At 41.6% G+C, this 25,456-nt stretch overlaps 2 protein-coding genes across 3 annotated transcripts in view; both read right to left on the bottom strand.

Moving 5' to 3' along the window:
* LOC143031624 (uncharacterized) overlaps positions 1-11,700 on the bottom strand; it is a 32,025-nt gene extending 20,325 nt beyond the window's left edge. The window contains exon 1 of one of the 2 annotated variants that reach the window (XM_076195724.1): positions 11,598-11,700. The gene's annotated coding sequence lies outside the window, so the exon portion shown is untranslated. Of the gene's footprint in view, positions 1-10,963; positions 11,036-11,597 lie in introns of those variants that run through there. The other variant, XM_076195723.1, reaches the window with a different exon arrangement.
* Positions 777-25,368, bottom strand: LOC143032061 (uncharacterized). The gene is made up of 5 exons (XM_076196527.1): positions 25,100-25,368; positions 16,982-19,465; positions 16,642-16,747; positions 13,768-13,940; positions 777-1,121 (listed from the first exon to the last, which is right to left on the bottom strand). Exons 2-5 carry the CDS (start codon positions 18,827-18,829, stop codon positions 777-779), a joined length of 2,472 nt encoding a protein of 823 aa, XP_076052642.1. The 5' UTR covers positions 18,830-19,465; positions 25,100-25,368.
* Positions 25,369-25,456: the final 88 nt, after the last annotated feature.

The raw sequence follows: 25,456 nt of genomic DNA, 5'->3' as shown, positions 1-25,456 counted from the left end.
TCCTGGAAGTGCAAGAAACAGAGAGTAGTTACTCTTTCCACTTGTGAGGCAAAATATGTAGATCAGTCATGCTGTACAGGAATGTAATGTTTTAGCTCAGCTCTATGCAGATGTTACAGGATATCAGAGACACTATAATCCTGTTTGTAGATAACCAGGGTGCAATAGCCTTAGCTAAAAACCCAGTGTATCATCAAAGATCAAAGCATATAGACATCAGATATCATTTTATCAGAGGTCAGATCGAAAATGGATCTGTCAAACTAGTGTATGTACCCTCAGATGAAAATGTTGCAGATGTGTTTACTAAACCTCTCTCCAAGGGTACTTTGTGTAAGTTTAGCACAATCAGAGGGTGACTTCAGTTTAAGGGGGGGTGTTAAGGATGACAAACTTTCATCCCTTATATCCATGTTCAGTTATAAAAGAAGTGTATACATATTTTGATTATAGAATTTACAATTTTTGTTAATATAGTGCAGAAAATATTATATACATTTTAAATGTATAACTGTATGCACCGTAGACTTCAGTTTTTTGTTAATACCCAAAAATGTCATGTGTGGCGCTGTCATTCGGAGGGAAAAATACAAACATCATCCAAGAGCAGGTTGTGTTCAACACCACCTTTATTAAAGCCTATAACCCATCAGGATGACTTCAGCTGCAACACTACTTTTAGTAATAAATCCAAATTCTTTGCCACATTTATGGTTGTATGTAGTCTTCTTTTCAGCCTCTCTTTAAGGGTCTAACATAACACCGCTTAAATAAAGTCAACCCTTTTGGCAGATTGACAGTCTTTGAGACTCAGAGTCAGAGTCAAACAGGAGGCGGCTCCCACGAATGGGGAAGAGAGCAGAGAGTGCTGGCCCCTGACGGGGTAGAGCGATGCTGACAATCAAGCAGCGGCGGGTGGCTCCTCCCTTAAGATGAAGGGGAGAGTTGGTTCCTAATTGGGGCAGAGCATTACTGACAGAAATGGGCGATACCTGCGGCGGAAACTGGTCCTGTGCAGTGAGCAATGGGGACGAGTATAGACTTGTATGTCTCTTTTCCTCCGAGCACAAATCTAAAAACAGAGAATTGCGCGCCTTGCGAAATGTGTCAAGTGTACACCACTGTAAAAAGCAGAAAGTACATTGTTTAGATCAGTCTAAAAGGTTATTCCACTTGCCAACATCAATGAAGTCTTGCATGTGCTGGACCGGTCAGCAGTTGGGGCTAGGAGCAACATCTAATCTCTGCTGAGCCTGAGTTGTTATTGTTACTACTATTATTGTTATTACTATCATTATCATATCATTATTGTTATCATTATAATTATCTATACACAAGAGGACTCCATCATAAAATAATGATAATAAACTAGCCTGCTAAGTGATAAGTCAAACATGTCTATATATACATATCTTTATTTGTGAAACATACATATCAACAATTATAAACAAAACTATTTTCCAGCGTAAAAAGAAGGCAAGCATATAAAATGCACAATCACCGTGCTCCTGGTCATTCAATTAAACAGCAAACCCATCTATAACCTCCATGAGGTACCTCTTCCATGAACTTGATTACAACAAAGACACCAATTAGGTATTCTCGCTAGCATGCTACTTGGTTCAAGTAGAGACGAATTCGGTTACGATCTTTTGTTTTTTAAGTTTCTAAATCTCAAAATGCTTTTGTGTCAGAGTAACAAGCTAAATGACGAACAAAGAAGTTAAGCCTATACAGTACTATACGAATGTTTGACACATTGTTGAGGTGTTCTTACGGAAATCTAGAATATTGTAACCGAAATATTTTCTAGTTAGATGAAATAGCAAAACCACCATCTTTAAGGATTACCTCGCTTCCTTCCAGTATGGGTCAACGTGCGACAAATAAGGTTAATTTCTACTGTGGCTACCCATATGTTGTTTGAGATTATTCTTTCGTGAGAAAGCTGCATCACAAAGGTCACACTTGAAAGGCTCTTCTCCAGTATGGGTCATCACGTGACGTTTGAGACCACTCTTTTGTGAGAAAGCTGCATCGCAAAGGTCACATTTGAAAGGCTTCTCTCCAGTGTGGGTCATCATGTGACGTTGGAGATCAGTCTTCCCTGAGAAAGCCGTATCGCACAGGTCACACTTGAAAGGCTTTTCTCCAGTGTGGGTCATCATGTGAGATTTGAGATTACCCTTTCGTGAGAAAGCTGTATCGCACATTTCACATTGGAAAGGTTTTTCTCCAGTGTGGGTCATCACATGATATTTGAGAGCAGCCTTTGTTGGGTGAGCTGCATCACAAAGGTCACACTTGAAGGGCTTCTCTCCAGTGTGAGTCATCACGTGACATTTGAGAGCACTTTTTGTTGAAAGAGCTGCATCACAAAGGTCACACTTGAAGGGCTTTTCTCCAGTGTGGTTCATTATGTGAGATTTGAGGATACCCTTTCGTGAGAAAGCTGCATTGCACTGGTCACACTTGAAAGGTTTCTCTCCTGTGTGGGTCATCACGTGAAGCTTAAGAGAACTCTTAACTGAGAAAGCTGCATGGCAAAGGTCACACTTGAAGGGCTTCTCTCCAGAGTGGGTCACTACGTGTTGTTTGAGACTATTCTTTAGTGAGAAAGCTGCATGGCAAAGGTCACACTTGAAAGGCTTCTCTCCCGTGTGGGTCACAACGTGTTGTTTGAGGTTATGCTTTAGTGAGAAAGCTTTATCACAAAGGTCACACTTGAAGGGCTTCTCTCCAGAGTGGGTCATTACGTGTTGTTTGAGATGACCCTTTAGTGAGAAAGCTTTATCACAAAGGTCACACTTGAAAGGCTTCTCTCCCGTGTGGGTCATGATGTGATATTTGAGGATACTCTTTCCCAAGAAAGCTGCATCGCAAAGGTCACACTTGAAAGGCTTTTCTCCAGTGTGGGTCATCATGTGATATTTGAGATCACTTTTTCTTGAGAAAGCTGCATCGCACAGGTCACACTTGAAAGGCTTCTCTCCAGTGTGGGTCATCATGTGAGATTTGAGAACACCCCTCTTCTTCTACTTTTAGCCAGAGATATAGAGAGCAATCCTGGGCCCACCACAAAATACACATACCCAACATGCTCTAAACCCATTACTTCGGGCAGACAGACAAAGGGCTCGGTTCAGTTCAGTATGTGTAAAAACTGGGCCCACCTCACCTGTACAACACTTGCTGACACAAACCAATACACAAACACTTGGACATGTTCTACCTGCTCTCCAGTAACCCCACTCCCACCTCCCCAACCACAGCCAGCACCCTTACCCACTCCTAATTTCCCTTTGCCCTTATCCCCAATCATTACTCCACTTCCTTTGTCCCCAATCTCTCTTTTCCCCCCTCTAACCCAGACCCTATACCTTCCCCGTTAACACCCCAACTCAACCCCAAACAGCAAGATACAACACACACAGAACACACAACATCAACATATTACAACACAACATTGACAGTATTAACATGAAAAAACATGAACTCGAATACTTTCTTAAACAACACAACATACACATTGCAATTATACAAGAAACAAAAATAAGACACTCACACAAAACACCATCATTTCATAATTATATCACCATCAGACAAGACCGGACTGACGGCAATGGCAGTGGACTCATCACCCTGATCCACCATTCCATCTGTTTTGTGGACACAAGCGCCACAACCAAAATTCTCCTCCCTACCACAGATAACACTACAGAAATCCAATCCATTCGAATCTGCACAGGCAACAAATCAACACTGACAATAGTTAACATGTACATTCCCCCCCAATCATCCCCCACACTTCCAAACACCTTCAGGCCTCAATTTAGCCAACTAGCCTCAATCCCCAACCTGATCATGGGTGATGACTTCAACGCTTAGTCGTCTGCCTGGTATGTCGACAACCCTGACACAGACAGAGGGCTTGATATACAGACTCAGTTTGACTCATTGACTATCATGAACAACACACATAATTATAATCATACACATATCGCACACCAAGCCCTCTACACTCCCTCCTCTCCTGATATCACCTTTTGCTCCCCCTGCCTAACCCCAACAACATCATGGAGAGTGGTCGGACCCCTTGGTTCTGACCACCTTCCAATCATCATCACCACCAAAACAAGATGCACCCCAGTTGGCCACAGACACACATACACCAATCACAAGAGAGCTAACTGGGAAGCTTCTACTGAGGAGACAGAACAACATTTTGAAACACTTAACGGCACACCAATCACAAACATAAACAATGCTGTGCACACTGTTAATACAATCATACAAAACGCAGACAAGAGATACATCCCTAGAGGCAATAGAAAATCACACAACCCCAACTTCACACCAGAAATCCAAGGCCTCATCAGACAATGAGACACGCTTAAACACAATACCCCCACACCTATCCCTCCAAACATAGCAGACCAAATACAAACACTAAACAGTGATTGCCAATAAAATATATGAGCAAAAAACACAAAATTGGCAAAACTTTATCAATACACTTGATCACAAAACAAACACCAGCAAATTGTACAAAACACTCAACAGCATTACACTATCCAACAGTAACACAACGCACTCTCATGCAGCAATAATCACAACAACAGACAATCTACCCTCAAACAGACAACAAGCAAAACACACTCATAAATCATTTTCCACAGACAAGCCATCTCACTTCTCACCCTGACGACCGACGCACTATTCGATGTAAGAAAGACTTTCCCACAGACTCAGACTATACACCCTTCATAGACAGTCAGACAAAACACATAATACATAATCTCAAGCACTCATCTGCCTGTGGCCCTGATAACATAAGTAACATCCACCTAAAACATATTGGACCACAAGGTATACATGTACTCACAAACATTGCAAACTACAAGCTATTCACACAACACTATACCCAACATCTGGAAGCATGGTAAAATAATCACCATTCCAAAACCGAACAAAGACCCAACAATCCCAACATCGCACCGCCCAATCACACTTCCCTGCACCCCCTCTAAAGTCATTGAACGCCTAATACTTCAACTTGTCACACCACATATTCCCCTTGCTGACTCACAACACGGTTTTAGGCCACTACACTCCACAAACACTCTTCTGATAAACCTCGCACAAACAATTTTAGATGGCATCAATTCAGATAGACCACACCACAGAACACTTCTTATAACATTAGACATTAGTAAAGCTTTTGATGCTATCCCCCGCCACAACCTAACAAATAAAATATATAACACAGACATGCACAATAACACCAAAAGATGGCTGGCCAATTATCTGGTAGGTAGGAATGCTTATGTGTCATATAATGGCCAATCATCGCACATCAGAAACATTAAGAATGGAGTACCACAGGGCTCTGTTCTATCCCCCCACACTCTTTAATCTATACATGCATGACTTACCCACACCAGACACCTCAGAAATACAAATCTCTTCCTACGCAGATGACATAACAATCACATGCACACATCGTAACTCAGACAAAGCTGCAGAAATAATCCAGCCATACCTTGATACACTCAACACATGGTTCATCACAAACAGACTCAAAATAGCTCCAGCCAAATCTACAGCAACACGTCTCACCAACTGGACAAAAGAACATAAGTACATACCTCATCTCTACATCAACAACACTCTAATACCACACACAAACACACCAAAAATTCTTGGTGTAACATAAGATACATCCATGTCTTTCAAACAACACATTACAAACATAAAAAACAAATGCACACCTAGACTTAACGCACTTAAGTCAATCACTGGAACAACATTTGGACAAAACAAAGAAACTAATACAACATTATACAAACAATGTATACGCTCAGTAATGAATTATGCAAGTCCTGCATGGGCTCCTAATCTCAGTGAGACACACCACAACACCCTTCAAATCATACAAAACAAAGCCCTAAAGACAATTACAGGCTGCACAAATACAACACCTACAGACCATTTACACCATGAAACAAAAGTCCTCAAAGTCAAGGACCACCACTACATGAGAGGAACACAAACACTTGCCGCAGCCACCACAAACACATCACACCCGCTACACTACATAGCAGAACACCCACACACACCAAGAAACATCAAAACAACACCCAAAGACCATCACACACAGATACTCTCTTCTCTTCCTCCACAACCACCAAATACCAGCCTCCGGAAACATATTCATAATCATATCACTCACCGCTCCATTAACACACTGAGAGACAACACACTGCTGCATGCCAGACCCCCTGATATCCACCCTTCTGAATCCTCTTTCCCACAAAAGGACAGAGTCCACCTGGCCAGACTGCGGTGCGGCCACCACCCAGCACTTCTAAGCTACCAGAGGAGGCTGGATGACCGCATTGTGAACAGCTGCCCAGGATGTAACACTTCACCCCATACCATACAACGCATAATGGAAGACTGCATTATACACAATCATGCACGCAAACAACACAACATACACTTTATAAAGGATTTGTGGGAAAACCCAATTTCGGCTGTGGCATTCCTTGGGGACAGTCTAGGGAATGACAACAACAACAACAATGAAGGATGTCATAAATAAACATTTGAGATTCATGAGAATCTGCTATTAATTTTTACAGCAATCATCAGGGTTGGAGGGGTATTGGGTGCATGTTATTGTGGCAAAGTAGCATGCAGTTGATACTTTAGGGTCTATATGGGCTACCTCTATGGACCAGAGCCACACATCATTCTGTCTATCTGTGATAGAGGAAAACTTTGTTCATAAGGAAATGATGACACTTTTATACTAGGACTGTCCCTCAGTTATGCTGCCCCCCCCCCACCCCTTGTTACTGTCCTGTACCATTTTTCTAAATATTCATTTCCTTTTTTTTTGCCTACCCTGGGGTGGGGGAAGAGAATGCTACCACCAAGTCTTTCCACTTGAGTCGTAAAAGGCGACAAAAAATGGGACGGGGGATAGGATTAGGAGTCCTACTACCTGTAACCCCAATAGGGGACATTCCTAAAAAAAAGTAAAGGTATAAGAGCGTCTGATAGTTTTCCAACCAATACCCTAAGGTTTGGGTCTTTTAATGTGCGTGGATTTAGTACAGATGAGAGTAAAAGAGAAGAGATAGGCTGTATGTTTGTGAGAAGATGGATGTGCTGGCTTTGAGTGAAACTAAAATGAAAGGGAGGGGTGAGTGTGAGTTTGGGAGTGTACCTGGGAGGTACTCAGGTGTGAAGAGTGGACGAGAGAGAGAAGGGTGGCTATACTAGTTAGTGAAGAGATAAGAAAGCGTGTTGTGGAGTGGAAAGAGGTTTCATCAAGGTTGATGTGGATGAAGGTGAAGCTGGGAAGGTAGATGTAGGTTTTTGTAAGTGCGTATGGGAGACCTTAATGCTACGGTATGAAATGAACCAATAGACAAGAGTGATTGGGAAGTATGGAGTTCCAGGTAAAAATCGTAGTGGAGAATTGATGGTGGACATGTGTCTTGAAAGAGAGTTGATGATAGCAAATACAGTGTTTAGGAAGAAAGTCAAGCATAAGTACACATGGGAGAGGATGGTGGATGGAAGGGTGGCAGACAGAGCATTAATGGACTATATAGAGGTGACCAGGAGTGTGGTAGAAAGAGTTAAGGATGTTCATGTCCTGAGGGGAGAGAGTGGGGGTATATCAGATCATTTTCTGGTGGAAGGTAAATTGAGAGTGGAGAATAGGTGGAGAAAGAGGAAAAGGGCGGAAGGTAGGGAGGTACTTAGAGTGAACTGCTTAAATGAGGAAGAAAAGAAGGAGTATAAGAAGAAGCTGAGAGAGGAATGGGAGGGAGTAAAGGATAGAGTAGAACTAGGAGTGGAGGAGGAATGGGGATGGTTCAAGGAGGGAGTCATAAGGTGTGCAAAGATGGTGTGTGGAACAAGGAAGGCAGGAGGAAATAGAAGGAAGGGTAGTGAGTGGTGGGATGAGGAAGCAAAGAAGGGTGTAGAAGAGAAGAAATAGGCATTCATAGATTGGCTACAAATAAGAACGAGGGAATCGTATGAGAGGTACAAAGTAAAGAGAAGGGAAGTTAAGTATAAGATAAAGAAAGCAAAGAGGAGAGATGTGAAATGGGGTAAGAGTATGACAGAAAATTTTGAAAGTAATAAAAAGATGTTTTGGAAGGAAATTAAAAGAGGAAGAGGAGGCAAATCAAGTAGAGAAAAGGTAAAAGGTGCAGATGGAGAGATGATAATGGAAGAGAAGGCAGTGAGAGGAAGGTGGGCAGAGTATCTTAGGGAGTTGCTAAATGTGAAGGATAGGGAGGGAAGGGTAGTTGCAGTGGGAAGCGCTAAGAAAATGAGAGTGATGAGTGAGGAAAATAGGGAAGGATGAAGTGAAAGCAGCTGTTAAAATGATGATAGCAGGTAAGGCACCTGGGTTGGATGGATGCCATGCAGAATGTCTGAATGAGGTACACTTATGGTGGACTGGCTGGTGAGGTTATTTAATGTTTGTTTAAGAGAGGGTAGAGTGCTGGAGGCCTGGAGGAGAGCCTGTATAGTTCTGCTTTACAAGGGAAAGGGGGACAAGTGTGAGTGTAGTAGTTTCAGAGGGGTCAGCTTGTTGAGTGTAGTTAGGAAGTCTTATGGGAGGGTCTTCATTGGGAGGATTAGGAGAGGAACAGAGGGATTAATTGGACAGGAACAGTGTAGGTTTAGGACAGGTAGGGGATGTGTAGATCAGATTTTTGTGGTAAGACATATATGTAGGAAAGCTATAGGAAAAGGTAAGGATGTTTTTTTGGGCCTCTATGGATCTGGAAAAGGCTTACAACGGGGTACAGGAAGGCACTATGGGAGGTACTGCAGATATATGGGATAGGAGGAAAGCTGTTAAGAGCAGTCAAGAGTTTTCATGAGAGTAGTAGAGCTTGTGTTAGGATTAGAAATTGAGAGAGTGAATGGTTTTGAGGTATAGGTGGGACTTTGTCAGGGATGTGTTATGTGGCCCTGGCTGTTCAATCTTTACATAGATGGGGTAATGCGAGAGGCGAATGCAAGGGTAGTGGGTCAGGGGTTGGAGTTGATTAAAGAAAATGGAGAAAAGTGGGAGGTGAGCCAGTTGTTGTTTGCTGACGACACTGCATTTGTAGTAGGATCAGAGGAGGGATTGAGGAAGTTAGTGACAGAGTTTGAGAAGGTGTGTGAAAGAACGAAGCTGAAGATAAATGTGGGCAAAAGTAAGGTGATGAGATGTACAATGGGAGAGAGTGACAGCAGGCTGGAAGTGAGCATTAAGGTGAGAGACTGGAAGTGAATAGTTTTAGATACTTGGGTGTGAATGAGGCAGGAAAGGGAAGAGTGGGGGTGGAGGTAGAATGTAGATTGAGAGAAGCAAGTAAATACCTTGGTGGATAAAAAGTGTAATGAGAAATAGACATCTGGGAATGGATGCTAAGAGGAGATTGTATGAAGGAGTGATTGTGTCGACAGCACTGTACAGGGCAGAAACATGGAACATGAGAGAGGAAGAGAGAAGGAGTTTGAATGTGTCTGAGAAGTATGATAGGGTTTACTAGGCTAGAGTGAGAAATGAGGTGAGGAGGAGAACAGGGGTGGAAAGGGAGCTGGGAGAGAGGTTTGATGAAAGAGTATTAGGGTGGTTTGGACACATTGAAAGAATGAGTGAAGAAAGAGGTGTGGAAGGCGGAGGTGGAAGGCGTGAATATGTGGGGGCGTCCTAGGATGAGATGGATGGATGGGGTAAAAGGGGCGTTACGAAAGAGAGGAATGTCTGTGGAGGAAGGACGGGAGAGGACAGAAGATAGGGGTGAATGGAGAAGGGTTGTGTATGGATGATGCTATGATGCATGTGGAGGAGTGGGCGGGGGATGGGGTGTGAGGGAGAAGAATTTTGACGCAGCCCTGTCTTCTCCTTTTCTGCATGAGGGGATGGAGAGGGGGGATGCTGAATTAATGAAGCGGTCTTGCTGTGGATGTGCTGTATCTTGCGACACTCACTGCTTCTAACCCAGGGCAATGGACAGGATGCAGGGATGATCCGTCATCTAGGAGGTGCCAAGATGAGAGAGGGGGAGGAGGGTGGAGGGGAGTGGAATATGTAGGAAATGGAATGGGTGGTAGTGGTTTCTATGCTTTTTTCTTTTTGGCTACCCCCCATGTAAGGAAAAAATAGCCTTTGGTATATGTATGATGTACCACCAGAAGCTTATAGATAAAAATACAAATTGTTGATTTTTTCATACCTCTGTGTGAGAAGTAAATTACTTGTAATCAATGTATCCTAACCTGTCTCTACCTACACTTAGGATATGTTGGATTCACCGCTCCCTTCCATCAAATACTACAATGAGGCGAACAATTGGGATTATTCTTATTCAGAATTAAGAAGTCACTTACTTCTTTCAATCTACATTCTACCTCCGTTTACCGGTCAAAACGTCCCCAGGTCACAACGTCCTTGGGTCAAAATGCCCCCTGGTCAATACCAGTCGGTAATTCGTGAGACCGCTAATGAGATATTACACGCCTGATCTCAAACGGTACAGAGTATGTACATGACTTTGTATGTGTACACAACATTGAAGACACTTGGTCATTCATTCACGGTTGTAGTCTCCTTAATTATAGATTAGATATGGTTGATCAATTATTTTCATTGTGAACAGACAAGTACGTTGCAGAACGGGGACGTTTTGGTACTTGACCCGGGGACATTTTGGTACTACCACACTGAGAATGTTTTAACCCGGGGGCATTTGGACTCCACTCCTCCCTGCCACACTCACACCCAAGTTTGATGATAACGATGATAAAATTAGATGATGAAGGATACAATAACAATAATAATAAGAGAGAAATCTTGGTCATATTTTTCCAGAGGTCTACACCCGCCCAACGATCAATGATGTCAGATATCAACATTTGTGTGATCCTTGCTAACCTTTTACTGACTCATTTGTCTGGGAACACTTCCCCTTCCCTACACACAGGCCTGAAAATAAAACAAAAAATATGTCTATCATCCTTGAGTGAAAAGAAAAAAAAAAATAAATAATAATAATAATAATAATAATCCCAACATATACCTAGGTTAGGTTACACTCACCCCTCGCACCCCACCTCAGCATCATCAACAACTAAAATAAGGCACACGGTGGGAATAGCTTGTTGAGTTATTGTTATTCGGGCCCTTAATTAAAATGAACTACTAATAAATTGCCGTGAAAACTGGTTGGAACTAATATAAACCCAGACAACATCAACTAATGAACCTGGTATTTTTTTTTTAGAAGTGCACACCTACGTGATATAGCATTAAAAAATAAATATTAATTTTGTAAATTATGATACATCAATACATATTCTTTATCCTACGACTACACTAACCAAAAGCATAGTCGAAAAAAAAAATTAAAGGGTGCACTCATGTCCATGCAAAAGCAATCATTGTTTTTGCGTGGACATGAGTGTACCCTTTAACTTTAAATGAGGCATTGTTACAATGCCTCATTACCACACAATAATAATAACATGTACAAGATTGACGAGTGTCTATAATAACTCTTACTTGTTACCTACACGACGGTTGTGCTTGCAGTTCGTATGCCATTGTTTGTATCCAATTAATACTTTGTAACTTGTAGACAGGGCTGCCAGAATTCCGTGTTTTGACTATCCGTGCTTTGCTCTGATTGGTCAAGTTGTCACAGTTGTGAGCTATGGCGTCATGCCATTTTCTTTGTCAATTTGCATGGGTAACTAAAGGAAATGTTGGATATCTTAAATGCAGAGGAATTAATATTATTGTTTACGGTGTTGTTTATAATTATATATTTGATAGTTTCGTGGATATACAATAGAAGTAGTTCAATATCTCATAACGCATTTTATTGAGTACATTGTAATTCTACCCCAAAATTAACCACACAAGTTTATAACAAAAGGAATTGACCATACAAGTTTATAACAATGGGAAATAATCACACAATTTTGTAACAACAGGCCTATGGTAACAACATCTTAAAGTACAAAATTATAACATAATTATTTTACAATTTCTAACAGAGAGTCTGATGGTTTGTACTTATAACAGCCACCCATCATATTTACTTCCTCTGAAATATACATCAGTGAAGATTGACTGACATGAGAGGGAGTTTCCGGTTTTCGTTTTTACATTATTCAGCTTGGAAAATAATCACTCAGCATCAGCATTAGAGGTTGGTAAGGAGAGAATATATAGAGCTAATGTGGCAATGTTCCCAATTTGTTTTTATCGTCACAGTGGACATATGACTTTAATTTCAAATAAAAACTCACAATATCAGATCTCGTGTTTCTGATCTCATCAGGGATTTAACACAATCAAGACTCCTCCATTCATTGTCAATCACTTGAGGGTCACAACTAGATAGCCTCGGGACCAATGTAATAATGTTTCCAAAAGAGGGAACGGCAGATCTGGATTTAGGATCTAAGAATTTATCTGGAGCAATGAAGGAGGCCGTGTACCAAAGTTTGTTACGCAAATCAAATAAATTTTTTTTTTTTTATTTGAACACAGAGAGTTATGAGAAACTGCTGGCATCTAGTACGCACATTACACCGAAGTTGGGGATTATTGACTATATCTTTGTTAGAAGTGAACAGGTTACCAACCGCATGACCTAAGTATATTTGGTGTAATGGACGATGGAGCGACGTATCAGTGGGATCTACGTCTGCGAGGTCTTTATTTCGAAAGGCATCGGTGCAATAATATCCTAAAAGCATTAAAAGAAGCCCTGATACTTGTTCATGCAAGAGATGAATAGTTGGAGCTTTTCTCTGAAATAATAAATTTACTTCATTAACGTGTGGCAAGACCGTATTTAAGAAATGATAATAGCACAATACAGATGGGTCATTCAAATTTGAGACTATGTGTTGTACAGAGAGCAGCCTTCAGTTTCTTTATACTGTATTGAAAATATATTGTTAATGATGTCCACTGTTCTAATATTCTTTTAATTGCATCATGGTATGACAGCCATCGTGTCTGACACGGATGAAGCATCTTATGAGGTTTAACCCATTCAACTCCGATGCCAAGATGTCTTGTCATTTGGTCAAATAAAACAAAAAATCATAATAAAACAACAAAATGTTTGATGATCAAACAGCACCAGTAAAATATGACGACGTCAGTCCTCCTCCTCCTCGAGGAGGAGGAGGAGGACTGACGACGTCATATTTTTCTGGTGCTGTTTGATCATCAAACATTTTGTTGTTTTATTATGATTTTTTGTTTTATTTGACCAAATGACAAGACATCTTGTCATCAGAGTTGAATGGGTTAAGGTTACAAAACTCTTGAAATTGCTTGAAATCACTTCACCTTTTTACGCTATGTGAGAAAAAAGAGTAAATATTTCGCAAAAGATCTTAACAGTGTCGTGGCAGTGTCTTGGCCGCCTCAGAAGAGCACAGATGAAGAGAATGGCATATACATTTCATGATGGTAATACCTGGAATATTTATAATTATGCGACAACACAACGAATTATTGATAACCATGATATTTGATGCACCGCCTGCCGCGATTCCAATCCAATTAATGAGGGGTATTTGAAGAACAGTTAATGTATTGGTTATCACTTCATACAAATTTTTACCAGTGGACCCTTCCAGGTTATCAACATACGTATCAACAATGTCCAGCATTCTGGTTTGTATTGTATTTGTTTCATAATCCATAAAACGTACCAATATTGCACATGATTTTTGTGTACTTATATCCGTGGTCTCATCAATTACAAGGGAAAATTTGTTCGATCTTAGTTTATTTACAGTGTCTCCTTTCATGTTACGTCCTATGGATTTGACGATATCTGCAAACTTTGACCTTTTTAAAGAAAGAGCCTGCGCTATCTTAGAGTCTGGAAATATAGTTTTTAATAGGGGTATCATATGGTCTACCAACATAAATGCCAGGTTATGTTCGGCAACGAAACAGGCCAACATTATCATAGCAAATGCCACTCCGTTGTTAGCATAGTCGGGAGGGGGGAGTTGTCCCTCATCTTAGGTGTGCACCTCATCCTGATTTTTCAGCATGTTTGAGACGTGATATTTTGTTCCCTTGTGCCTTTTAATTAATGGATGTCACTTCAGGTCCCAGAGTCCTTTTGCATATGGTACACTGTGCTTTAGAGTCATCTCCCTCCACTCGTGACAACCAGGGTTGATAGTTAGCATCCGACAGCCAAGCCTTACGAAACCTCTTTGTAGGCGCCATATAATTATGTAGTACAAAAAACTCTGGAAATGCGTGAATCGAGCTAAATAACTCATTAACAAATCTTCTGGAACCCTAAAGTTCATAATAAATGAATATATACTTTAGAAATAAATACACTTCAGCTAGAGTAGCGAGGTCCTAGTATGAAATAAATTTTGACTGTATACACACACACACACACATATATATATATATATATATATATATATATATATATATATATATATATATATATATATATATATAGATGCACTGCCTTTGTAATCCTAATAGAAATCAGAGTAAAGAAAATCACGAACCATTCTAATCTAATTTAAAACTGATTATGTTACAAGGACCATTGCAAATTAGGCCTAAGTGTACCAGATATTTATGCTTTAACCCATAACCATAATTCTATCTATATACAAAAGGCTTTTTCCCCCTTAACAGGGAGGTAGCCAAGCCAAAAGGCATAAACCCACTCCCACCCATCATCCCTTCCACCCTCACATCTTAGCTCCTCGTGGATGACGGGTCATCCCTGCATTCTGCCCACAGCCCTGGGTCAGAAACAATGCAGTAGGACACAGCACCTCCATAGCAAGCCTGCTTTACTTAATTGGCGACCCCCCCTCTCCGTCCCCTCACATAGAAAATGGAGGACGGAGAGAAGTCCCTTCTGGCTGTGTCAAAGTATCATTCACACTTTCCCACTCCCCCCCCCAACCCATCCCTGTCTTTTCATCACAGTACCATCTATACACAGCCCTTCTCCACTCATCCTTATCTTCTGCCACCTCCCTTCCCTGCTCCACAGACATTCCCCTCTTGCTCAACACCCCTGTCACCCCATCCATCCATCTCATCCTCGGTTGTCCTCTCAAATTCACTCCCTCCATCTCTGCCTTTCATACCCCTTTCACCAGTCTTCCTTCATCCATTCTTTCCATGTGTCCAAACCATCCTAATAGTCTTTCATCAGCCTCTCAGCCAACTCCTTTTCCACCCCAGCTCTCCTTCTCACTTCCTCGTTTCTCACTCTATCCAGCCTTGTAACCCTCACCATACTTCTCAGACATTTCATCTCAAACACATTTAAACTCTTCCTCTCTTAAATTCCATGTCTCTGCCCCACACAGCACTGTCGGCACAATCACCCTTCATACAATCTCCTCTTTGCATTAATTCCCAAATGTCTATTTCTCATTACTTTTTTAAATCCCCCAAGGCATTTATTTGCTTCTCTCAATCTACAACTTACCTCTACCTCTACTCCTCCCTTTGCAGCCACATATGACCCCAAGGACCTAAAACTATCCACTTCCTCCACATTCTCCCCTTTAAGACTTACTTCCGACTCTCCACCATCCTCTCCTCTTGTACACCTCATCACCTTATTTTTACCCACATTCACCTTCAACTTTCTCCTATCACACACCCTCCCAAACTCAGACACTAACTCTCCCAATGCCTCCTCTGACCCTGCCACAAGTGCAGTGTCATCAGCAAACAGCAACTGACTTACCTCACACTTTTCTCCATTTTCCGCAACCAACTCCAGTCCCCTGCCCATTACTCTTGCATAGAGTACATTTTTTGGATCTGTCTAAAAGGTTATTCCACTTGCCAGTGTCAATGAAGAAGTCTCGCATGTGCCTGACCGGTCAGCAGTTGGGGCTAGGAGCAACATCTAATCTCTGCTGAGCCTGAGTTGTTATTGTTACTACTATTATTGTTATTACTATCATTATCATATCATTATTGTTATCATTATTATTATCTATACACAAGAGGACTCCATAAAATTATGATAATAAACTAGCCTGCTAAGTGATAAGTCAAACATGTCTATATATACATATCTTTATTTGTGAAACATACATATCAACAATTATAAACAAAACTATTTTCCAGCGTAAAAAGAAGGCAAGCATATAAAATGCACAATCACCGTGCTCCTGGTCATTCAATTAAACAGCAAACCCATCTATAACCTCCATGAGGTACCTCTTCCATGAACTTAATTACAACAAAGACACCAATTAGGTATTCTCGCTAGCATGCTACTTGGTTCAAGTAGAGACGAATTCGGTCACGATCTTTTGTTTTTTAAGTTTCCAAATATCAAAATACTTTTGTGTCAGAGTAACAAGCTAAAGGACGAACAAAGAGAAGTTAAGCATAGAATACGAATGTTAGACACATTGTTGAGGTGTTCTTACGGAAATCTAGAATATTGTAACCGAAATATTTTCTAGTCAGATGAAATAGCAAAACCACCATCTTTAAGGATTACCTCGCTTCCTTCCAGTATGGGTCAACGTGCGACAAATAAGGTTAATTTCTACTGTGGCTACCCATATGTTGTTTGAGATTATTCTTTCTTGAGAAACTTGCAACGCACAGGTCACACTTAAAGGGCTTCTCACCAGTGTGGGTCATGATGTGACGTTTGAGAGCACTCTTTTGGGAGAAAGCTGCATCGCACAGGTCACACTCGAAAGGCTTCTCTCCAGTGTGGGTCATCACGTGACGTTGGAGAGCAGTCTTCCCTGAGAAAGCCGTATCGCACAGGTCACACTTGAAAGGCGTCTCTCCTGTGTGGGTCATCACGTGATATTTGAGAGCACGCTTTGTTGAGAAAGCTGCAACGCACAGGTCACATTTGAAAGCTTTCTCTCTAGTGTGGGTCATCACCTGATATTTGAGAGCACTCTTTGTTGGGTGAGCTGCATTGCAAAAGTCACACTTGAAGGGCTTCTCTCCAGTGTGGGTCATCATGTGATATTTGAGAGAACATTTTGTGGAAAAAGCTTCATCACAAAGGTCACACTTGAAGGGCTTTTCTCCAGTGTGGGTCATTATGTGAGATTTGAGGGTACCCTTTCGTGAGAAAGCTGCATTGCACTGGTCACACTTGAAAGGTTTCTCTCCTGTGTGGGTCATCACGTGAAGCTTAAGAGACCTCTTAACTGAAAAAGCTGCATGGCAAAGGTCACACTTGAAGGGCTTCTCTCCAGAGTGGGTCACTACATGCTCTTTGAGATGACCCTTTCGTGAGAAAGCTTTGTCACAAAGGTCACACTTGAAAGGCTTCTCTCCCGTGTGGGTCATGATGTGATATTTGAGATCACCCTTTTGTGAGAAAGCTTTATCACAAAGGTCACACTTGAAGGGCTTCTCTCCAGAGTGGGTCACTACGTGTCGTTTGAGAGTACCAATCTGTGAGAAAGCTTTATCACAAAGGTCACACTTGAAAGGCTTCTCTCCCGTGTGGGTCATGATGTGATATTTGAGGATACTCTTTCCCAAGAAAGCTGCATCGCAAAGGTCACACTTGAAAGGCTTTTCTCCAGTGTGGGTCATCATGTGATATTTGAGATCACTTTTTCTTGAGAAAGCTGCATCGCACAGGTCACACTTGAAAGGCTTCTCTCCAGTGTGGGTCATCATGTGAGATTTGAGAACACCCTTTCTTGAGAAAGCTGCATCGCACAGGTCACATTGGAAAGCTTTCTCTCCTGTGTGGGTCATCACGTGAACCTTAAGAGCTCTCTTAAGTGAGAAAGCTGCATCGCAAAGGTCACACTTGAAGGGCTTCTCTCCAGAGTGGGTCACTACGTGTTGTTTGAGATGACCCTTTTGTGAGAAAGCTTTGTCACAAAGGTCACACTTGAAAGGCTTCTCTCCAGTGTGGGTCATCATGTGAGGTTTGAGGTTACTCTTTTGTGAGAAAGCTGCATCGCACAGGTCACACTTGAAAGGCTTTTCTCCAGTGTGGGTCATCATGTGAGATTTGAGACTACTCGTTCCTGAGAAAGCTGCATCGCAAAGGTCACATTGGAAAGGTTTCTCTCCTGTGTGGGTCATCATGTGAGATTTGAGAGTACTCTTTCCTGAGAAAGCTGTATCGCAAAGGTCACACTTGAAGGGCTTCTCTCCAGAGTGGGTCACTATGTGTCGTTTGAGAGTACCCATCTGTGAGAAAGCTTTATCACAAAGGTCACACTTGAAGGGCTTCTCTCCAGAGTGGGTCACTACGTGTCCTTTGAGAGTACTCATCTGTGAGAAAGCTTTATCACAAAGGTCACACTTGAAGGGCTTCTCTCCAGAGTGGGTCATGATGTGATATTTGAGGTTCTTCTTTTGTGAGAAAGCTGCATCGCACAGGTCACACTTGAAGGGCTTCTCTCCAGAGTGGGTCATCATGTGAGATTTGAGATCACCCTTTTGTGAGAAAGCTTTGTCACAAAGGTCACACTTGAAGGGCTTCTCTCCAGAGTGGGTCACTACGTGTCGTTTGAGATGACCCATCTGTGAGAAAGCTTTGTCACAAAGGTCACACTTGAAGGGCTTCTCTCCAGAGTGGGTCACTATGTGTCGTTTGAGAGTATCCATCTGTGAGAAAGCTTTATCACAAAGGTCACACTTGAAGGGCTTCTCTCCAGAGTGGGTCACAACGTGTCGTTTGAGATGACCCATACATGAGAAAGCTTTATCACAAAGGTCACACTTGAAAGGGTTCTCCCCTGTGTGGGACATCATGTGGTATCTGAGAGAACGTTTTGTGGAAAAAGCTGCATCGCACAGGTCACACTTGAAAGGCTTCTCTCCTGGGTGGGCCCTGATGTGACATTTGAGATCACCCTTCTTTTGTGAGAAAGTTGCTTCACAAATGTCACATTAGAAAGGCTTCTCTCCTCTGTCTGTCATGGTGTGATATTTGAAATTACACTTTTTTGAGAAAGCTGCATCACACTGGTCACATTGGACAGGCTATTCTCCATTGTGGGTCATTGTGTGAGATTTGAGACTACATTTTTGTATGAAAGCTGCAATGCAGGGGTCACACTTGAAAGGCTTTTCTCTAGCGTGGGTCATCATGTGTTGATTGAGATCATACCTTTGTGCGAAAGCTGCATCACACAGGTCACATTTGAAAGTTTTGTCTTCTCCAGTGTGGGACGTCACTTGTTATTCAAGAACACTAATTCATGAGAAATCTGCATCAGGCAAGATACTGGAAAAGTTTCTCTCCAGTGTGAATCATATCATGATATTAAAGACAACTCATGAGACAGGTAAGTCACAGACGCCACACAGGATTCTCTTTGTTATATGACAAATTGAAGGAATCTTTGGATACCCTTTTCCAATGAAATGATGATATTTACCCTCGACCTGAAAGAAAATATATGATAAGTTTGACATCTAACTTTTTAAGGAACACAAGCATATACAAATACAGTGTGGCATTAACCAAAATACAGTAGGGGAAGGGAAGAAACAACTTGTATCATAGAAGAAATTTAAAGGAATAAGAAAGAAATAGAAGGTTGAGCAAATAACACTGATGTTGTTGAATAAATACTACAAAGAGATAGAGGACACTAGAAAGGTATTGGTGTACAATGTGTGATACAATAACATAGAAATAAGTAATCTATGTCAATTTTTCATTTAGGATCACTACACACACACACACACAACAACAACAACAACAACAACAACAACGAAGGATGTCATAAATCAACATTTGAGATTCATGAGAATCTGCTATTCATTTTTACAGCAATCTTTTTTTTTCAGTGAACCCCCAATCCCCTAACATCAGGGTTGGAGGGGCAAAGTAGCATGCAGTTGATACTTTAGGGTCTATATGGGCCACCCCTACGGACCAGAGCCACACATCATTCTGTCTGTCTGTGATACAGGAAAACTCTGTTCATAGGGAAATGATGACACTTTTATACTACGACTGTCCCTCCGTTACGCTGCCCCCCCCCCCAACACCTTGTTACTGTCCTGTACAATTTTTCTGAATATCCATTTCCTTTTTTCGCCTACCCTCTGGTGGAGGAAGAGAATGCTACCACCAAGTCTTTCCACTCGAATCATAAAAGGCAACAAAAAATGGGACGGGGGATAGGATTAGGAGTCCTACTACCTGTAGCCCCAATAGGGGTCATTCCTAAAAAAAGTAAAGGCATACGAGGGTCTGGGAGTTTTCCAACCAGTATCCTAAAGTTTGGGTCTTTTAATGTGCATGGATGTGGTACAGATGATAGTAAAAGGGAAGAGATAGGCAGTATGTTTGTGAGAAGAAAGATGGATGTGCTGGCTTTGAGTAAAACTAAAATGACAGGAAGGGGCGAGTGTGAGTTTGGGAGTGTAGCTGGGAGGTACTCAGGTGTCAAGAGTGGACAAGAGAGAGAAGGGGTGGCTATACTAGCAAGTGAAGAGATAAGTAAGCATGTTGTGGAGTGGAAGGAGGTTTCATCAAGGATGATGTGGATGAAGGTGAAGCTGGGAAGGTAGATGTAGGTTTTTGTAAGTGCGTATGGGCCTGGTAGTGAGAAGAGCATAGAGGAAAGAGGCTTTTTGGGTAGATATAAATGAGTGCATAGAGGGATTAGGGAGAAATGTCAATGTAGTTGTATTGGAAAACATTAATGCTACGGTAGGAAATGAACCAATAGACAGAGTGATTGGGAAGTATGGAGTTCCAGGTAAATATCATAGTGGAGAATTGATGGTGATGTGTCTTGAGAATTGATAATAGCAAATACAGTGTTTAGGAAGAAAGTCAAGCATAAGTACACATGGGAGAGGGTGGTGGATGGAAGGCTGGCAGATAGAGCATTAATGGACTATATAGTGGTGACCAGGAGTGTGGTAGGAAGAGTTAAGGATGTACATGTCCTGAGGGAAGAGAGTGGGGGAATATCAGATCATTTTCTGGTGGAAGGTAAATTGAGAGTGGAGAATAGGTGGAGAAAGAGGAAAAGGGCAGAAGGTAGGGAGGTACTTGGAGTGAACTGCTTAAATGAAAGAAAAGAAGGAGTATGAGAAGAAGCTGAGAGAGGAATGGGAGGGAGTAAAGGATAGAGTAGAACTAGGAGTGGAGGAGGAATGGGGATGGTTCAAGGAGGGAGTCATAAGGTGTGCAAAGATGGTGTGTGGAACAAGGAGGGCGGGAGGAAACAGAAGGAAGGGTAGTGAGTGGTGGGATGAGGAAGCAAAGAAGGGTGTAAAAGAGAAGAAACAGGCATTCATAGATTGGCTACAAATTAGGACGAGGGGATTGTATGAGAGGTATAAAGTAAAGAGAAGGGAAGTTAAGCATAAGAAAAGAAAGCAAAGAGGAGAGTAGATGTGAAATGGGGTAAGAGTAAGATAGAAAATTTTGAAAGCAATAAAAAGATGTTTGGGAAGGAAATTAAAAGAGGAAGAGGAGGCGAATCAAGTAGAGAAGAAAAGGTAAGAGGTGCAGATGGAGAGATGATAATGGAAGAGAAGGCAGTATGAGGAAGGTGGGCAGAGTATTTTAGGGAGTTGCTAAATGCGAAGAATAGGGAGGGAAGGGTAGTTGCGGTGGGAAGCGGTAAGAAAATGAGAGTGATGAGTGAGGAAAATGGAGAAGGAATAGGGAGGGATGAAGTGAGAGCAGCTGTTAAGATGATGAGAGCAGGTAAGGCACCTGGGTTGGATGGATGTTATACAGAATGTCTGAAGATTGGAGGTACAGTGATGGTGGACTGGCTGGTGAGGTTATTTAATGTTTGAGAGAGGGTAGAGTGCCTGTATTGTTCCAATTTACAAGGGATATGGGGACAATCGTGGTTGTAGTTGTTTTAGAGGGATTAATTTGTTGAGTGTAATTGGGAAGGCTTATGGAAGGGTTTTGATTGAGGGATGTAGTAGAAGAACAAAGGGAGTAATTGGTTATGAGCAGTTTGGGTTTAGGAAAGGTAGGGGTTGTGCAGATCAGATTTTTGTGGTAAGACATATATGTAAGAAAACAATAGGAAAAGGTAAGGATGTTTTTTGCGCTTTTATGGATCTGAAAAAAGTCTTACGACAGGGTAGACACAATGGCGGCGCCAGGGGGGAGCTTGGGGGGTGCTTTAGCCCCCCCAAAGAAATGGCTAGCCCCCCCCCAACTGAAATGAGCAAATTGAAAATTTAAAACACTCATTGAAATAATTTTATTAAGTGGAATTTTTAATTGCCAGGATTTGTCAGCCATCAGTGCTAGCCCAACCATTAACCCCCTCCTCTTCTGAAATGAGGATAATATATGTGTATTATCATAGTACTATTAGCCCCCCCAAAAATTTGCTCAGCCCCCCCTTAGCCTCCCCAACTAAAAATTCCTGGCGCCGCCGCTGGGTAGACAGGAAGGCCCTGTGGGAGGTACTGTAGATATATGGGATAGGAGGAAAGCTGTTAAGAGCAGTCAAGAGTTTTTATGACAGTAGTAGAGCTTGTGTTAGGATTAGAAATGGAGCGATTGAATGGTTTGAGGTATAGGTGGGATTTCCTCAGGGATGTGTTATGTCACCCTGGCTGTTCAATCTTTACATGGATGGGGTGGTGCAAGAAGTGCATGCAAGGGTAGTGGGTCAGGGGTTGGAGATGGTTAAAGAAAATGGAGAAAAGTGGGAGATGAGCCATTTGTTGTTTGCTGACGACACTGTGCTTGTGGCAGGATCAGAGGAGGGATTGAGGAAGTTAGTGACAGAGTTTGAGAAGGTGTGTGAGAGAAGGAAGCTGAAATTAAATGTGGGAAAAAGTAAGGTGACGAGATGTACAAGGGGAGAGAGTGACAGCACGCTGGAAGTGAGAATTAAGGGTGAGAGACTGGAAGAAGTGGATAGTTTAAGATACCTGGGTGCAAATGTGGAAGGAAAGGGAGGAGTGGGGGTGGAGGTAGAATGTAGATTGAGAGAAGTGAGTAAATGCCTTGGTGGATTAAAAAGTATAATGAGAAATAGATGTCTGGGAATGGATGCTAAGAGGAGGTTATATGAAGGAGTGATTGTGCCAACAGCACTGTACAGAGCAGAAACATGGAACATAAGAGAGGAAGTGAGAAGGAGTTTGAATGTGTTTGAGATGAAATGTCTGAGAAGTATGATAGGGGTTACTAGGCTAGATAGAGTGAGAAATGAGGTGGTGAGGAGAACAGGGGTGGAAAGGAAGCTGGGAGGTAGGGTCAATGAAAGAGTATTAGGATGGTTTGGACACTTGGAAAGAATGAGTGAAGAAAGATTAGTAAAAGAAGTGTGGAAGGCAGAGGTGGAAGGAGTGAATATGAAAGGGCATCCTAGGATGAGAAGGATGGATGGGGTGAAAGGGGCATTACAAAAGAGAAGAATGTCTGTGGAGGAAGGATGGGAGAGGATAGAAGATAGGGGTGAATGGAGAAGGGTTGTGTGTGGATGATGCTGTGATGCATGAGGGGGAGTGGGTGGGGGATGGGGGGTGAGGAAGTATGTATGAGAAATAATTTGACGCAGCCCGAAAGGATTTCTCCCCGTCTTCTCCTTTCCTGCATGAGGGGATGGAGAGGGGGGGTTGCCGAATTTATGAAGCAGCCTTGCTGTGGATGTGCTGTGTCTTGCGACACTGCTTCTGACCCAGGGCGGTGGACAGGATGCAGGGATGACCCGTCATCCAGGAGGCGCCAAGAAAAGAAGGAGGGTGGAGGGGAGTGGAATATATAGGAAATGGAATGGGTGGGAGTGGTTTCTATGCCTTTTTCTTTTTGGCTACCCTCCATGTAAGGGGGAAAAAGCCTTTGTTATATGTATGTATGTACCACCAGAAGCTTATAGATAAAAATACAAATTGTTGATTTTTTCATATCTCTGTGTGAGAAGTAAATTACTTGTAATCAATGTATCCTAACCTGTCTCTACCTACACTTAGGATATGTTGGATTCACCGCTCCCTTCCATCAAATACTAAAACGAGGCGAACAATTGGGATTATTCTTATTCAGTAGAAACATCCAGTACGAATGAGTTCTAAGTAACTTGTGTGAATCTACGTGCCTTGCAGCAATCTTACGCATAAATCAACAAAATATTTATGTTTTTAGGTTATGGGGTACTATACTATTTTGAGAACATTTTGATACAAAGTATATTACTTGCTAATATTTTAGAAGTATGATGAAAATATACATATATATAGATGCATTAACCAGAGTATAACAAGTTAAGAGAACAAACAATTTGCACCAAAGAAGCTTAAAAGGAAGAAAAAGAAAATGGATGATTGAAAAAATGATGAAATTATGTAACATAGAAACTAGAAAAAACAGAGACTGGTAAAGTGAAAATTAACAGAGAATTAAGAAGTCACTTACTTCTCTCAATCTACATTCTACCTCCAATTCCACTCCTGCCTTTCCCACCACACTTACACCCAAGTATGAGAATAATAATAATAAAATTAGATGATGAAGGATACAATGACACAGATAACTGGAAATGAGAAATATTGGTAATATTTTCACAGAGGTGTACACCCACTCAACTATCAATGATATCAGAAATCAATGTTCGTTTGATCTTTGTTAACCCTTTATTGGTCTCCATTTATCAGGGAACACCTCCCCTCCCCTACACACAGCCTGTGTGTAGGCGAGGGGACGTGTTCGCTGACAAATGGAGACCTGTGGGTCAAATTTGGCTTTGACCATGGGCGCAACACAGCAATAGAAAATTGATTGTAAATTTTGTAAATTATAATGTATCTACGTAATATGCAATTTTGTGAGCGGAAATAAAAAACAAAAAAGATTCTAAAACAGATTTCGTAAGTAATGAAGTTGTGTCGGAGGAATGGTACGCCATGTTTGTTATGATAGATGCCGATGTCAAAGAAATGAAAGGATTACAAAGGATTACAAAGGCGGAGCATGCCGACAGGAGACCTTTTGATCCATATCTAGGTCGGATGCTAAAAAAAAAAAAAAAAAAAAGGATGATAAATTCATATAACCTGTGTTTAATAAATCATTACCTGCAAATTAAATATCATCCGGCTCATCCTCGTCATCATGAGAGACATTGGCAGGCTTTTCAACCACTCTCTCAGCTTGCAGCTTGAAGGAATGCATGTATCTCTGCTCCATAACATTCCTTCAAGAAAATGTACCTGGCGAAGTACTGTCGGTAGATCCGAGGGCATCAACTGACAGACGACAAGATGGCGTCCAGATCCTATGCTACCGACTTTGTTCATTAGCATTTTTGCCTGTAGCAAGGTATTTTTTATTTTCAGTTCTGCCCAAAGATTGCATATTACATTGATACATTTTAATTTACAAAAATCATAAATTTTCTATTGCTATATTGCACCCATGGTCAAAACGAAAAA

The sequence above is a fragment of the Oratosquilla oratoria genome, chromosome 12 (assembly GCF_046742065.1).
Source record: "Oratosquilla oratoria isolate Oo_2021 chromosome 12, ASM4674206v1, whole genome shotgun sequence".
NCBI lineage: Eukaryota > Metazoa > Arthropoda > Malacostraca > Stomatopoda > Squillidae > Oratosquilla > Oratosquilla oratoria.
Note: the sequence above shows the minus strand (reverse complement) of the source record. Positions and strands in the feature narration are given on the sequence as shown.

Bases quoted from the DNA above. Each gene is read 5' to 3' on its own strand.
- LOC143032061 (XM_076196527.1), bottom strand. From the start codon at position 18,829: ATGATGTCCCACACAGGGGAGAACCCTTTCAAGTGTGACCTTTGTGAT. The intron at 13,941-16,641 runs GTAGCCACAGTA...CTATATTTCCAG, and splicing joins TAATCTCAAACAACATATGG to ACTCTAAGATAGCGCAGGCT. The intron at 1,122-13,767 runs GTACGTTTTATG...TGCTTTTTACAG, and splicing joins AAAAATCATGTGCAATATTG to TGGTGTACACTTGACACATT.